Source organism: Phyllobates terribilis, unplaced genomic scaffold (assembly GCF_046119375.1).
Source record: "Phyllobates terribilis strain yellow unplaced genomic scaffold, ASM4611937v1 Scaffold_10__3_contigs__length_209671492, whole genome shotgun sequence".
NCBI classification, from domain to species: Eukaryota; Metazoa; Chordata; class Amphibia; order Anura; family Dendrobatidae; genus Phyllobates; species Phyllobates terribilis.
This window is the reverse complement of record NW_027362770.1, coordinates 106,509,334-106,525,177: the sequence shown is the minus strand read 5'-3', so window position 1 is coordinate 106,525,177 and position 15,844 is coordinate 106,509,334. Positions and strand designations below refer to the sequence as shown.

Here is a 15,844-nt window from a genome sequence, read left to right as displayed (position 1 = left end):
TTAGACTCTTCAGTCTGTTCACATGACCTATTCATTGGCTTACTTTGTGCCAAAAATTTTTACAAAAATGTTGGCACATTTTTGTTTGCAGCAAGGTTTCACATGTCAAGCTACACCTCTTTTCTGCTAAGGCATGCCTTTGTTTGGTAAAGCCATGCCCCCATGTCAAACAAGGGACAAAAGTTATAGAAAACACAGAAAAAATGTAGGGCAAGCAATGAAAAAAATCAGGTCCATAAAACTTCTAAACAAAATTAGCTGAACATGAATATAATGACAATCACCTCTATTCTCAAAATCCATACAGTAAATGATGGCACAAGTTTCAGAATTAAAATTAAATTGAAAAACATCTTATTTTTAAACGTATCATTTACTTACTAATACTGTAAGATTTTGCAACGTTGTAATCGGGAAAGTTCTTTAAGTAGAATCTTTAACAAAAATATACCATTTTTAGTATTTTTGTGCTACTGTGTGATAGTAAAACTAAGCGACAGACCTGGGTGCAGCTACTACTTCTAAATGCCAACAGTATGCCGGCAACTGGTAATGTTTATCACTGATAAGTTAATGTACTAATAATTAAAATTTACAGTAAAATAATATGCATTAAAAATTATATTTCATCACCACTTCAGGCATGGCTCTATACTAGTCAATATACTATTATAATTTATTATTTACACTTACATTGTTTGCATCATTTGATGAATTGCCTTCAGATAAGGCTTCTTGATATATATCCTTTAATTGAGGATAATTTAGAGGCTGCACAATACTGAAATCTTGTTGCTCCAAGGCTGGAGGTAAATTAGTTTGGTAACTCTGCCCCTGGGATCCTGGAGGAACCATCCTGACCTCCATGTATTTTAAGGTCCCGTCTGTGTTCAGGTACAGAGCCGGCTGATACTGATCTGTGTAGGATTTGGATTGGGATCCACCATGACTACAGCAACAACTGCTGTAATCATAGCTGTCCTTCCTCAGACATTTCACCAATAATATCATGAAGGTGACAAGTGACACTAAGCTGATGGCCACTAGGGAGACGATTAGATACAGAGTCATATCTGATGGGGGTTTGGAATTGGTCAAGAAGTCTCCAGATTTCGGTCTTTCCACTATAACCTCATCCGCTATACTAACAAGTACAGTCACTGTGGTGGATAATGGAGGAGTCCCTTGATCACTGATAGAAATGACAAGTTGTTGCTCCATGTTCTCAGTCTCCTGTAATCCTCTTACAGTTCTCACCTCTCCTGTGAGTTTAGACACTTTAAATGAGGAATAATTGATGGGGTCAATGAGAGTAAACACCAACCAGGCATTGTGACCAGAGTCCAGATCCACTGCGGACAGTTTGGTCACCAGGTATCCAGCATTTGAAGACTTGGGAATCCTCTCTTGGACAATGAGGTCCTCAGAGTGCTCTGGATACAGCAGAGAGGGGGGATTGTCATTTGTATCCAGAATGAAGATAAAGATGGGGACAGTGGAAGATAACTGTGGAGACCCTGAGTCTTCTACCTTTATGGTGATTTGTAAAACCTGGATCTGTTCATAGTCAAAGGATCGCTGAGCATATATATTCCCATCATTAGAATGAATGTACACAAAGGAGGAGACAGAGGAGCCGTCAATCTGACTCTCAACTATGGAGTAAACCAGATCAGAATTAACCCCCTCATCTAGGTCAGTAGCAGATAGTGTACATAGAAGAGTCCCGGGGTCACTGTTCTCCTTAATGAAAGCATTATAAGTAGACTGTGTGAACACTGGAGCATTATCATTAATATCTGACACCTCAAGGGTGACGCTTGTTTTACTGTATAGAGGAGGAGACCCTAAATCAGAGGCTGTCAGCTCTATGGTATATTGGGGGGTTTCCTCTCTATCCAGATTCCCATCTGTGACCAATGCATAATGATTTTTAAGTGGCCTGATCTTAAAAGGCACATATGGTGACATACTCATTTTAATTTCTCCATTTTTCCCAGAATCTTTGTCTCTCACATTAATATATCCAACAACATCCCCAGATTGAGCATTTTCTGAAATATAATTAGTCACTGGGGTGAATGTAATTTCTGGTGCATTGTCATTTACATCTTCTATTTCTACTTGAACAGTGCATTTTCCCTGTAATTTTGGAAAACCTTTGTCTACAGCCTTAACAGATAATTCATAAAAGCTTAGTTCTTCAAAATCAACAAATCCATTGACACAAACCTCTCCAGTATTCTCATTCAAAGCAAATAATTTCCTTGCTGATTTCGATGTGTGGCCATCATAAGCATACTCAATTTCTCCATTTATTCCATCATCATGGTCAGTGGCATTTAAAATAAATACTACAGATTTTAATGGCAGATTTTCCCTAATGCTTATTTTATAAACTGACTGATTAAAGACTGGAGGATTATCATTAACATCTAATACAATGATTGTTATTCTGCAGGTCCCTGATCTGGCTGGTTCTCCTCCATCAATAGCTGTGAGAATCAGGTTATGTTCTTGTTTTTCTTCTCTATCTAAAACCTTTTCTAGAATCAGCTGAGGGATGAGCGTTCCATCCTTACGATTCTTCACAGACAGTGAGAAATAAGGATTTGTATTCAGTGTATACTGACTGACACCATTCACACCAACATCTAAATCCTCAGCAATCTCTAATGCAAACCAAGCACCAGGACTTGTTAAAAGTTCTGTGATATCAATGCTGTTATTAAAAGACAAGAATGTAGGAGAATTATCATTAATATCCAGAATCTCTATTTCTAGAGTAAAAAGCTCCACAGGATCCTCAGCCACAACCTCTATCTGCAGTAAACAGCTGGGACTAGATCCACACAGGCTCTCCCTATCAATCCTGTCCTTCACAACCAGCCCTCCATTTGCCTGATTTGCACTGAAATATCTTTGGTATTTCTCAGATCTCAGATGTATCCTGCGCTGAGAGATCTCTGCACGTTTTATTCCCAGATCCTGAGCTACATTTCCTATCAATGTCCCCGGCTCAGACTCCTCAACAATAGAATAATGAAGCTGCCCAGAGACCCAGCCCCAGCTACAAAGGAGAAAGGAGCAGACTACTTGCCATTTCCAGCACTGACAAAAGCCTCTGATGTCCATATCTTATGTGATTGTCTTGATATTTGATGTCATGTAGATCCTGTGGAATCCAAGCTGCATGGGGATCATGAATTTATCTGTCCATATTCCCAAAAAGATAATCCATCTGAAGAAAATACAGATCCACACGGCTCTCATCAGAGATGCAGCTCTTCTTTGTGTGAGAGACGGTGGGAGGGTGAATCACTGAGCCAGGGGGAGGAGAGAGCAGGGCTGACATGAGCACATTCTCTGCTATAGACTAAGGAATCTACTGGATGACAAGTCTACCCTCTAGTGGTCGTTAGTGAAAACTACAAATTCTAAAATATATACCAAACAGACAAATCTATTTATCTATTTCTAGAACTTAACATTGGATACTGTTCTCATCTCCTGTTTTACGTTCAATTTTTAGGTTTCTGTTAATATTTTCTGCACAACATGTTCCACATTTTTTTCTGATTTTTATTTCTTCAATATTAGAATTTTCCTTATTTTTCCAAAGTTAGATTTTTGGTTCTTATCCAATTCAACCTTGAGTGCATATGATCTTTTAGGTTTGTTTTATGATAAATTAATAATGTCCATGAAATGTTTCCGAGAAAGAAAGTAATTTAATGAAATCAGTAATGTTATTTTTTTTTTTTAGAAATTTTAGATATTTTTGCTTGTAATATACTTAACCAAAACTGAAAGTATTACTTTTAATATACTGTGTAACAGCATGTATGCTTTCAAATATTCTTTTACTTTTTGGTAAAAAATGACCAAATGTTTATGTTATATTTATCACAAGTGGGAGAATATAATTATATAATTTGATGTTAAAATGGACCCACAAGTTGCAGCTTCTCTATGTTAGCTAGTTGCAATTCATTTTTATTTCTAGATATGGTTATACAAAATAAAGAAAACTAGATTTTTTTTTTCGTGGGGGGGATAAAACAGTAAAGATATTATATAGTAACCAATAATCTATTATTATTAGTCTCCAATCTTATTATATCAGGCAGTAAAAGGTTGCTTTATGTGTAATGTACTCATAGGTCTAATCTTTACTGAGCAGTCTTATAGATGGAGCTAAGCACTCTCATACTTATTACTATTCTATACTATTTACTATGATGTTTAGAATATTAGTGATATGTCTTTCTTACTGTCCCTTTATTTAATTACACGTATAAAACCCATTTCATATAAATCTCTGTTTATACTAATGGTATAACTTACATTTCAACTAGATTTTGCAGATTTATTTTTAATGATTACCAAAGAATCTTGATGGATCCCAAGTGCTAGTGTAAATTTCACCTTAAAGGGGATTTACAATGAATGTTTTTAGGGAAAAATCTTTCCTATAAAAACTTGTTGCCCAATAATCGGGCAATGTAAGTGGGCTACCTATCAGCTTATGAACAAGATAAATGTGGCTTAAAAATCATCTTTGTTAACAGTTCATGTGCTGCTGAAGATAATCACATTCTATCTGCACAAAACTATTTATTATAATAGATAATAATTAAATATAATTTCTGATTGTTTTCTGTGCATGGGACGTGGTCCGCAGGGTTTCCAACCTAACTGTATAATTTTTCTGGGCATCTTATAAAAAAAATCCCGGACAGACAGTATTTTTTACTGGAGAAGAGATTGTTTGGTGCTCTGGTGGTAAAAGTATGGTAGTTTGGGTGAGGAACTCACTTCACCTGAAGAGCGGGAAACAGCACCAACCGTTTACCCATTTACGGACTGAGTGGGTTAAAAATGATCTGTAAAGTGGCGTAGTGCCCAGTTGCTGCCCAATGAAGAAATGTGAGTCACCAGATGAAGTCTCAAGTCCAGACCCAAAACGATTTGCAAATTGAGGACTTCTAATAAAGGTTATCAACTATTTGCAGTAAACTCACCTTACTTCATTGGGCAGCTCACCGGCACTCCGCCACTTTACAGAATATTTTTATGGACACATTGAAAAACCTTAATAAATCATTAAGATTAAGAGATAAGTGATACATGCCTACAGCCCATAATTAGAGATGAGCCAACCTGAACAGTAAAGTTCTGGGCTCGTACTGGACAACTAGTGAACTCCGAGCACGGACTTCTCCTGCAAGTCCGTTTTATAGTTCAGTAGTAGGGGGAGGAGAGAGAGAGATTTTCCAGCTCCAAAGTTTGGTCCCCATTGATTTTAATAGGGTTCAGGTTCAGGTTGAAGTTCAGGTACAGTTCTGGCACCCGAACTGAACTTTAGACTAAAGTTGGGTTGGGTACCAGAACCCTGAACTTCCACTGGTGCACTCATCCATACCCATAATACTTCTATGAAGGCATTAACTGCATTCACTGTAAACTGTAAAATGATGAAATTTATAGGTAACATAATCTGTATAAGTTTTTTCAGTTTAAAAAAAAATTACGGATGCCTTCAATTTTTTTTACAGACATGGTAAAAAAGTGCCTTATTTTTTAGGACTGTCCAGGAACTTCTGGATGTTCGGCATCCATGGCGGTCAGCTTATCTAACAGGCTATTAAATGGCTTCTGATCTACTAATATGTAGGCACTAGGCAGGTGTTCAATGTCGTAAGTCGGCTGGTGTAAACCCGGCCTTACACAGCAATGAATGATATAAAGCAGCAGTTGGAGTTTGATGCTTTATATTTTACTAAGTACTACAAAGCATTCATTCATGACTATATTTTATATTCAGCTAATATTTTTGCAATAATTTTTTTTACTTTCATCCATACTACTTTTGTGACAGTACATGTAGCAGGAGGAAAAAGTTTTTCTCTGTATATGAATCATAGCTCAGATGCTTAAAATCCTAAAATAAAGTTGTCAAATGCAATCAATTTCTAACATTTCCCACTGCTCCAGATATCACTGCCATGTCAGAGGCTTTCACTCATATGGTTGCTTGTAGATACGTCCTGTAGTTCTTTTATGACAGGCCACACTTGCTCAGAAGATACCTGCTATTTTAGCAGCCTTAGGCTATGTTCACACCTTCAGTATTTGATGAGTTTTTTACCTCAGTATGTGTACGCCAAAATCAAGAATGGGTTAAAAAATACAGAAATGGTGACGTGTTTCTTTTATACTTTTCCTCTTACTTTTCCACTCTTGATTTTGCCTTACAAAAACTGAGGTAAAAAACTCACCAAATACTCAACGTGTGAACATGGCCAACTGTGCAGTAAGACAGCGCATGCAGCGATTGTACCGTTCTCACTGCACATGGTGGCATGGGCACCGTGCACCCTGTGATGGTGCTGCTCGGCTCTGTGATAGACGCAGCAGAGCGAGCACAGAAATACCAGCCACCAAACCACTAATGCTTTCCTATTTAAAAATGTGAATATTTCTGTATTAAAATGGACGCCTCCTGCTTATAAATACAATATAAATACAACAAGCCCTTTATTTTTACTGTCTGAAAGAGAAACTGTCTTTGTTGTCCACAGCAACCAATCAGAGCTCAGCTTACATTTTTTAACTAGCACACGTGAAATGAAAGCTGTGCTGTGATTGGTTGCTAACAAAAAGCTGGGAAAGCACACATGAGGGAAATACATCTAAAACACATACAGAATTATTTGTGGAGGACTATAAACCTCTACACCGTGGTGGGGACAGAATTTAATTATATTTATTTATATAACTATTCAAGAATATGAAAAAAATAAAAGTAATAAGTATTACAATATCAATGTCTCTTCCACTCAGCTCTGCCCATGTTACCCATAGAAGAATACAGAGTAGATTTGAGGAGAAACTAATGTCAGATGCGCACAGGAAAGTGCAAATGGCCTCAAGAAGAAGCAGGTGGTTGTAGGAAATGTAGTCTACAGTGGTCATATAGTCAGCAATGGGAGTGAGATGCTGGTATGGGAAGATGGCATCAGATAGAATAGTAAGAATGTAGCCAGTAAGTTCCTGAAGGCACGGCTGGGGTAACATACAGAACATATTTGGCTACAGGGAGCTTGAAATAAAAACAGTAGATACTGAGAGAACCCATTTTAAGACAAGAATAGTAAAATTTTACACATTATAGAGGTGCCTGGAGTAATCTCAAAAAATAGTAAGTGCCATTAAAATACTATTATAACGTTTAGATAACAAGGTCTGTAAATAACAAAGTCTGTCTTTTGGCCCTGCAAACAACTCTCTTGATTTAGTCATTGATTTTGCTTCTGAGGAAAGATACACAGTGATTTCAAGGAAACTAGTTGTCGTGGGTTGAATATATCAGCAACCTGATCAATCCAAATAATCGGAAAGTCTACACCAGGGGCACACAACCTTTTTTGGACTGAGGGCCATACTGTCACAATACAATTAAGCATCACACATAACAAAGCATAAATATCTAATAGATGTCGTTTCCATGTTTATTATTCGCAACTCTCAGGAAGAAAAAGATCCTCTTCTCTCCTGTTCACATTCCAGAAAGTATCAGACCATGGATGTAGCTTTATCCTTTGCAGTTTATGTGAGACACTGACACAGGTGGGTGTTTCCCTTTTTCCATAAATTACAATGATTATGGAAACACTAAGTATGGCTACTTCCTATCTTCATGTACTCCTTACCTAGAGTGTGATATGGTGACAGATATGGACACAAAGTCCACTATTAATAGTTATCTATCCCTATGGTGCTGCATAAAATTCTTCTAATCCCTAATTTAGTGGCTGTTACACACCTGTCACGGGTATCCCAGTTCATGCTTCCTTCCCCTGGGTCCGCTGCCCTCTGTCATTCTCCACGTCAGGTTTTGTAGTTTTAATTTCTACAATTTTTCTTTTTAACTTGTCACTGCGACATTTTGTAACCCAATTTAAATAAAAAATTGTTTTTATACTAAACTTTCCTTTTATTAAGTGTAGAGCGCCAGTGCATCATTTATTATTAGGTTTTGCAAGTTGCCCAGTGTGGATCAATGACATTATTTAAAGGCCATTGACACACATTTGTGATTGGAATTGAGTTTCTAAGATTCGGAAGTCATATTTTAGTTTTGCTCCACTATTTGTGCTTTATATGTTTTGTGTTCGTGCTTGCATTAATTTCTCCTGGTTCAATGGCAACCGCCCTGAAGATCCTGTATTCCTGGTGATCCATTACGTGCTGCCCACATGCCTCCATGCTCTTTGCATTGACACCCAGAGTCCGTGTGCCCACCAGGACCTGAGGCTTAGAGGTTCCACCTCAACTTGTAAGCCGTGACAGTGGCACTAGGATTCTAGTCTGCTTACTCTTTCAAGAAGCAATTCACATGGAAAATACATATGAGCAGCCTCCAAACACTGTCGGCATGTCTAAGGGCCACAATGAAAGGCAATGAGAGCTGCATGTGGCCCTCAAATCTTAGGTTGTGCACTTCTGATCTACAACAAATAGTAACTCAGGTAGGGGAGGCAAAAGTGGAAAAGTTACATTTAAATTCAAATAAATTACTTATTAGATGTAAAATAATTTTTTTAAATTAAAAAAAAATTATTTTCATAGTAATACAAAAGCAAATTTATAGACCATGAATAAAAAAAAAACATTACTAAGAAGATATTAAAAGTATAGTAACAGAATTTTTACTGGACAAATACTACTCTTTGTAACATGATTTTTAGTACATTTCCAAAATCTTATATCTCTCTGTTTTATAATTATACCAAAAATATCAGAAATTATGATCCTTTAAAAAATCCCTGCTATTCAATAATTGTCTGATTTTCCATTCATGCCATGCAAATTGTCAATGCAAATTACATATACAGTAATTATAGTAAGTACAGCTTTCACTTACATTATTGGATTCATTTGAGCAACTCCCATCAGCAGAGACATCCTGACTAACATCCTGTAATTTGGGAAAATCCAACGGTTTAATGACATTGAAATCTTCATGATCCATGACTGGGGGTAAATTAGTTTGGTAACTCTGCCCCTGGGATCCTGGAGGAATCATCCTGACCTCCATGTATTTTAAGGTCCCGTCTGTGTTCAGGTACAGAGCCGGCTGATACTGATCTGTGTAGGATTTGGATTGGGATCCACCAAGAATACAGCAACTACTGCTGTAATCATAACTGTCCTTCCTCAGACATTTCACCAATAATATCATGAAGGTGACTAGTGACACTAAGCTAATGGCCACCAGGGAGACAATTAGATACAGAGTCATATCTGATGGGGGTTTGGAATTGGTCAGGAAGTCTCCAGATTTTGGTCTTTCCACTATAACCTCATCCGCTATACTGACAAGTACAGTCACTGTGGTGGATAATGGTGGAGTCCCCTGATCACTGATAGAAATGACAAGTTGTTGCTCCATGTTCTCAGTCTCCTGTAATCCTCTTACAGTTCTCACCTCTCCTGTGAGTTTAGACACTTGAAATGAGGAATAATTGATGGGGTCAATGAGAGTAAACACCAACCAGGCATTGTGACCAGAGTCCAGATCCACTGCGGACAGTTTTGTCACCAGATATCCAGCACTTGTAGACTTGGGAATCCTCTCTTGGACAATGAGGTCCTCAGAGTGCTCTGGATACAGCAGAGAGGGGGGATTGTCATTTGTGTCAAGAATGAAGATAAAGATGGGGACAGTGGAAGATAACTGTGGAGATCCTGAGTCTTCTACCTTTATGGTGATTTGTAAAACCTGAATCTGCTCACAGTCAAAGGATCGCTGAGCATATATATTCCCATCATTAGAATGAATGTACACAAAGGAGGAGACAGAGGAGCCGTCAATCTGACTCTCAACTATGGAGTAAACCAGATCAGAATTAACCCCCTCATCTAGGTCAGTAGCAGATACTGTACATAGAAGAGTCCCGGGGTCACTGTTCTCCTTAATGAAAGCATTATAAGTAGACTGTGTGAACACTGGAGCATTATCATTAATATCTGACACCCCGAGGGTGACGCTTGTTTTACTGTATAGAGGAGGAGACCCTAAATCAGAGGCTGTCAGCTCTATAATATATTGGGGGGTTTCCTCTCTATCCAGATTCCCATCTGTGACTAATGCATAACGATTCTGATTAGATCTTATTTTAAGAGGCACATTTGGTGATATACTCAGTTTTATCTCTCCATTCCTTCCAGAATCCTTATCTTTTACATTAATAAATCCAATAACTGATCCAATGGGAGCATTTTCTGGAATATTAACAGCCATTGTGGAAAATGCAATTTCTGGGGAATTATCATTAACATCTTCCACTTCTATATGAACTATGCAGTTCCCTTCTAATTTTGGAAAACCTTTGTCTTCTGCCTTAATAGATAATTCATAGAAGCTTTGTTTTTCAAAATCCACATGTCCTTTAATATAAATCTCCCCATTTTGCTCATTTAGAGAAAATATTTCCTGAGCAGATTCAGATGTGTGATGATCAAAGGAAAACTGTATTTCCCCATTTGCTCCCTCATCCTGATCTGTAGCATTTAATGTTAATATCACAGTTTTCAGTGGGAGATTTTCCCTAATGCTGATTTTATAAACTGACTGATTAAAGACTGGAGGATTATCATTAATATCCAATACAGCGATTGTTATTCTGCAGGTCCCTGATCTGGCCGGTTCTCCTCCATCAATAGCTGTGAGAATCAGGTTATGTTCTTGTTTTTCTTCTCTATCTAAAACCTTTTCTAGTATCAGCTGAGGGATGAGCGTTCCATCTTTACGATTCTTCACAGACAATGAGAAATAAGGATTTGTATTCAGTGTATACTGACTGACACCATTCACACCAACATCTAAATCCGCTGCAATCAATAATGCAAACCGAGCTCCAGGACTTGCTACTAATTCTGTTATTTGAATAAGGTGATGATTAGATGAGAATGTGGGAGAATTATCATTAATATCCAGAATCTCTATTTCTAGAGTAAAAAGCTCCACAGGATTCTCAGCCACAACCTCTATCTGCAGTAAACAGCTGGGACTAGACCCACACAGACTCTCCCTATCAATCCTGTCCTTCACAACCAGCCCTCCATTTGCCTGATTTACACTGAAATATCTTTGGTATTTCTCAGATCTCAGATGTATCCTGCGCTGAGAGATCTCTGCACGTTTTATCCCCAGATCCTGAGCTACATTTCCTACCAATGTCCCCGGCTCAGACTCCTCAACAATAGAATAACGAAGCTGCCCAGAGACCCAGCCCCAGCTATAAAGGAGAAAGGAGCAGACTACTTGCCATTTCCAGCACTGACAAAAGCCTCTGATGTCCATATCTTATGTGATTGTCTTGATATTTGATGTCATGTGGATCCTGTGTAATCCAAGCTGCATGAGGATCATGAATTTATCTATCCATATTCCCAAAAAGATAATCCATCTGAAGAAAATACAGATCCACACGGCTCTCATCAGAGCAGTAGCTCTTCTTTGTGTGAGAGACGGTGGGAGGGTGAATCACTGAGCCAGGGGGAGGAGAGCGCAGGGCTGACATGAGCACATTCTCTGCTATAGACTAAAGAATCTACTGGATGACAAGTCTACCCTCTAGTGGCTGTTATTGAAAAATGCAACAAACACAATGAAGGCGAGATTAAAATTGAAGTATCAGAAGAATAGACTTGAATCTTATATATTTGATCAATATAAAAATCATTTGACCTTTTTGATTAAAAAAAAATGGCCTTGTCAACATTACACAATATTTGATTACTAATAAATATTTTTCAGGTATTACTATTACATATTTATTTGATAATTTTGTATGAAGAAAACTGTCCCTTACTTTTTAAGCCCTTTTCCCCAAGGAATATAGTTATAATAAATATTACATATTTGATTAGAAGTTATAGTTATGTATTAACAGATAGATGTAATAAGATCTAATCAGAGCATAAGAATATAAAACCAGTTGCTGTTAAGAATGTCCAACCAGTATTAATCTCAAGTGTATTTACATATTACTAATATCAAACTATTAAAATGAACATACAGTATGAGTAGCTGAAAATTAACTATATACACAACTTTTATGATGATCATCAGACACTCTTTTTTTTCTGTGATTGCTTAAGACTTGTCATGATATTTAGTAAGAGCTATTCTACTGTACACTAGTTAAGTAGGATCCTGAAAACATTCATGGTAAAGAAAGCATTTAAGAACATTTAATAAAATAACATAAAATATTTACAAATGAAAAATATAAAATATAATCGATGGTGGCTGAACATGAAATCTTTCAGGAACACAAAATCCATTATTCTAGACTTTATTTTACTATTGCAGTTTTAAGTAATCTGCTATTGAACCCCATGGTTAACCCTTACATTGCTATGACCATTGTTTCATGAACTTATTTGCCTTTTATACTCTCTAAGTTAGGTCTGTTGTTTTACTTCACCTAGCAAGACACTATAGGGCCTATTTATTAAGACTGGCATTGTGCACACCAGTCTTAATATACAGAATAACTAGGAGTATGATGCACCTAATTCATTAAAAGGTGCATGGTACTTAGTGAATTAGTCACATTTATTACCTGGCTTGCGCCGGCATCAGAGTTGTACTTCGGTCAGAGACTGAAGTGCATTTCTCAAGAAAGCCATGAAACTGGTGTAACTTTTCATGAATTTGACAGCCATTGCTGGCCAAGACTGATGTGAAAATGCCAAAAGTTGCAAACTTTTGAGTTATTCTAAAATATTGTGAACAAATTAAAGTGACTTACACCAGAATTCTGGCATAAACACCTTAATAAATTCACCCCTATGACTCCTTGGTCTCCTATGATCTTAGTGGATAAATTCTAGACCCTTTGCCCATTCATCACTTCTGCTTTGTCCATCTGATTAGTATTTAGAATCATACAAACAAGAGAATTCTCCTTTTTTTTACTTGCTTATACACTATTGATATATCAAGCCACTAAATTAATGGTGCAAGAGCTCTATGGAACCTATATAATGCACATTTCAAGAAGATGGTTCTTACACCTGTACAACATATAGGGTCAGTAACTTTCTGTGATCATTTCATCTTCTATTATTGGTAGGTCCTGATTCCTTCGCAATGGTTTGTAATACTAGACCTATCTGATTTTAGCTTCATTGGTTTGTCAGGACGTAAGAAAAATACAAAGCTCTTCATGGCTAAATAATACATAGTATTATTTAGCCATATAACATAGAGACATAAATATGCAAAAGACAAAAAAACACATATTGAGACTTCCACTTTTTACATAAAGGCTTCTGTGACTTGTTCTTGTTCCTCTATTTAAGAAAATTTATTTTTCAATGTCTATAAAAAAAACTCAACTTTACAATCATGAATTTATTTACCATCATTTCCTCATAAAACAATATAAGATTATTACTTTTGTTATAATTATTAATGGTCTAGGTTTTCATTTTGATGCCGCATATCACCTCTGTCCTTAATGGAAAAATGAGATCTTGATACCAAATCTGCAAAAAGGAAAGTAACAAGCAAAATTCCCCAAAAGCAGGTGTAAAATAATACACCTCAATGTGAACTGAATATCATCCTCATAGAAAATAGATATAGACTTTCATTTTTAAGAGTCTTATATTAAATCTACAGAACATCTACTGTAGTACGGTAAATTCCAAGAGCATTTATCTAAAAATTGCAGTCTAAATTAGTAGAAGTGTTGTCAACTGAACCAATTAGTACATACATGCCTGCATTGTAATTATTGATCTATTTAAATGCTTAGGGAAAAATATTCAGCAATGCCATTGTCATACGGAACTTGTCTTCATGCACATCCATATTACGCTTAATAGTTTTCTCTTAGTATGGAGTTGTATGATACACGTAATAAAAATAAAATAACTAAATTTAATACATATTATTTTCTCTTGAAGTCTGCAGTATTTTATTACTGAATCACAATCATTAATCACCTGTATGAAAATATCTATAAAATATACAGTATGTTTACCCTTAGCATTTCTTTAACTGCATTGATATACAATTTTTCATTAGATCAATTCAATACAATCTCATACCACTTAGTAAAAAACATATGTCACAAGTATTCTTTGTTAAAGTGTTAGCCCTGAAAGTTATATATGAGGAAGTTTTGATCAATTAAAAGTTAATAAAATACTATACTAAAATTCCAGTAAATAAAAATGAATGACTAAATTTAGGAAATCACTTCAATTTTGTTTGGGCATCTAAAAAGATTCACATGTAATAATGTGATATTATTAGGACTTACATTATTTGGATCATTCGATGAATTCCCCTCAGATGAGGCTTCTTGATATATATCCTTTATTTGAGGATAATTTAGAGGCTGCACAATACTAAAATCTTGTTGCTCCAGGGCTGGGGGTAAATTAGTTTGGTAGCTCTGCCCCTGGGATCCTGGGGGAACCATCCTGACCTCCATGTATTTTAAAGTCCCGTCTGTGTTCAGGTACAGAGCCGGCTGATACTGATCTGTGTAGGATTTGGATTGGGATCCACCAAGAATACAGCAACTACTGCTGTAATCATAACTGTCCTTCCTCAGACATTTCACCAATAATATCATGAAGGTGACAAGTGACACTAAGCTGATGGCCACTAGGGAGACGATTAGATACAGAGTCATATCTGATGGGGGTTTGGAATTGGTCAGGAAGTCTCCAGATTTCGGTCTTTCCACTATAACCTCATCCGCTATACTGACAAGTACAGTCACTGTGGTGGATAATGGAGGAGTCCCCTGATCACTAATAGAAATGACAAGTTGTTGCTCCATGTTCTCAGTCTCCTGTAATCCTCTTACAGTTCTCACCTCTCCTGTGAGTTTAGACACTTGAAATGATGAATAATTGATGGGGTCAATGAGAGTAAACACCAACCAGGCATTGTGACCAGAGTCCAGATCCACTGCGGACAGTTTAGTCACCAGATATCCAGCACTTGTAGACTTGGGAATCCTCTCTTGGACAATTAGGTCCTCAGAGTGCTCTGGATACAGCAGAGAGGGGGGATTGTCATTTGTATCCAGAATAAAGATAAAGATGGGGGCAGTGGAAGATAACTGTGGAGATCCTGAGTCTTCTACCTTTATGGTGATTTGTAAAACCTGGATCTGCTCATAGTCAAAGCATCGCTGAGCATATATATTCCCATCATTAGAATGAATGTACACAAAGGAGGAGACAGAGGAGCCGTCAATCTGACTCTCCACTATGGAGTAAACCAGATCAGAATTAACCCCCTCATCTAGGTCAGTAGCAGATACTGTACATAGAAGAGTCCCAGGGTCACTGTTCTCCTTAATGAAAGCATTATAAGTAGACTGTGTGAACACTGGAGCATTATCATTAATATCTGACACCCCGAGGGTGATACTTATTTTACTGTATAGAGGAGGAGACCCTAAATCAGAGGCTGTCAGCTCTATGGTGTATTGTGGGTTTTCCTCTCTATCCAGATTCCCATCTGTGACCAATGCATAACGATTTCTTATATGTTTTATTTTAAAAGGCACATTTGGTGATAAGAATAGTTTAATTTCTCCATTTTTCCCAGAATCCTGGTCTCTTACATTAATATATCCAACTATATCCCCAGACAATGTATTTTCTAGAATATTATTAGCCACAGAAGTAAATGTAACTTCTGGGGTATTGTCATTTACATCTTCTACTTCCACTTGAACTATGCAGTTTCCTACTAATTTTGGAAGTCCTTTGTCTACTGCCTTAATAGATAATTCAT

The 15,844-nt window shown here is 37.0% G+C and overlaps 1 protein-coding gene across 18 annotated transcripts in view; it reads right to left on the bottom strand.

The window, feature by feature from the left end:
• Positions 1–15,844, bottom strand: part of LOC141164440 (protocadherin gamma-C5-like) — a 533,108-nt gene that overhangs the window by 254,749 nt on the left and 262,515 nt on the right. For 2 of the 18 annotated variants that reach the window (XM_073649681.1, XM_073649692.1), the window contains exon 1: positions 8,930–11,542. The exons of the other annotated variants lie outside the window; for them this stretch is intronic. In XM_073649681.1, coding sequence (XP_073505782.1) covers positions 8,930–11,371 — 2,442 coding nt within the window. In that variant the 5' untranslated portion in view covers positions 11,372–11,542. Of the gene's footprint in view, positions 1–8,929; positions 11,543–15,844 lie in introns of those variants that run through there. 18 annotated transcript variants of the gene reach the window in all.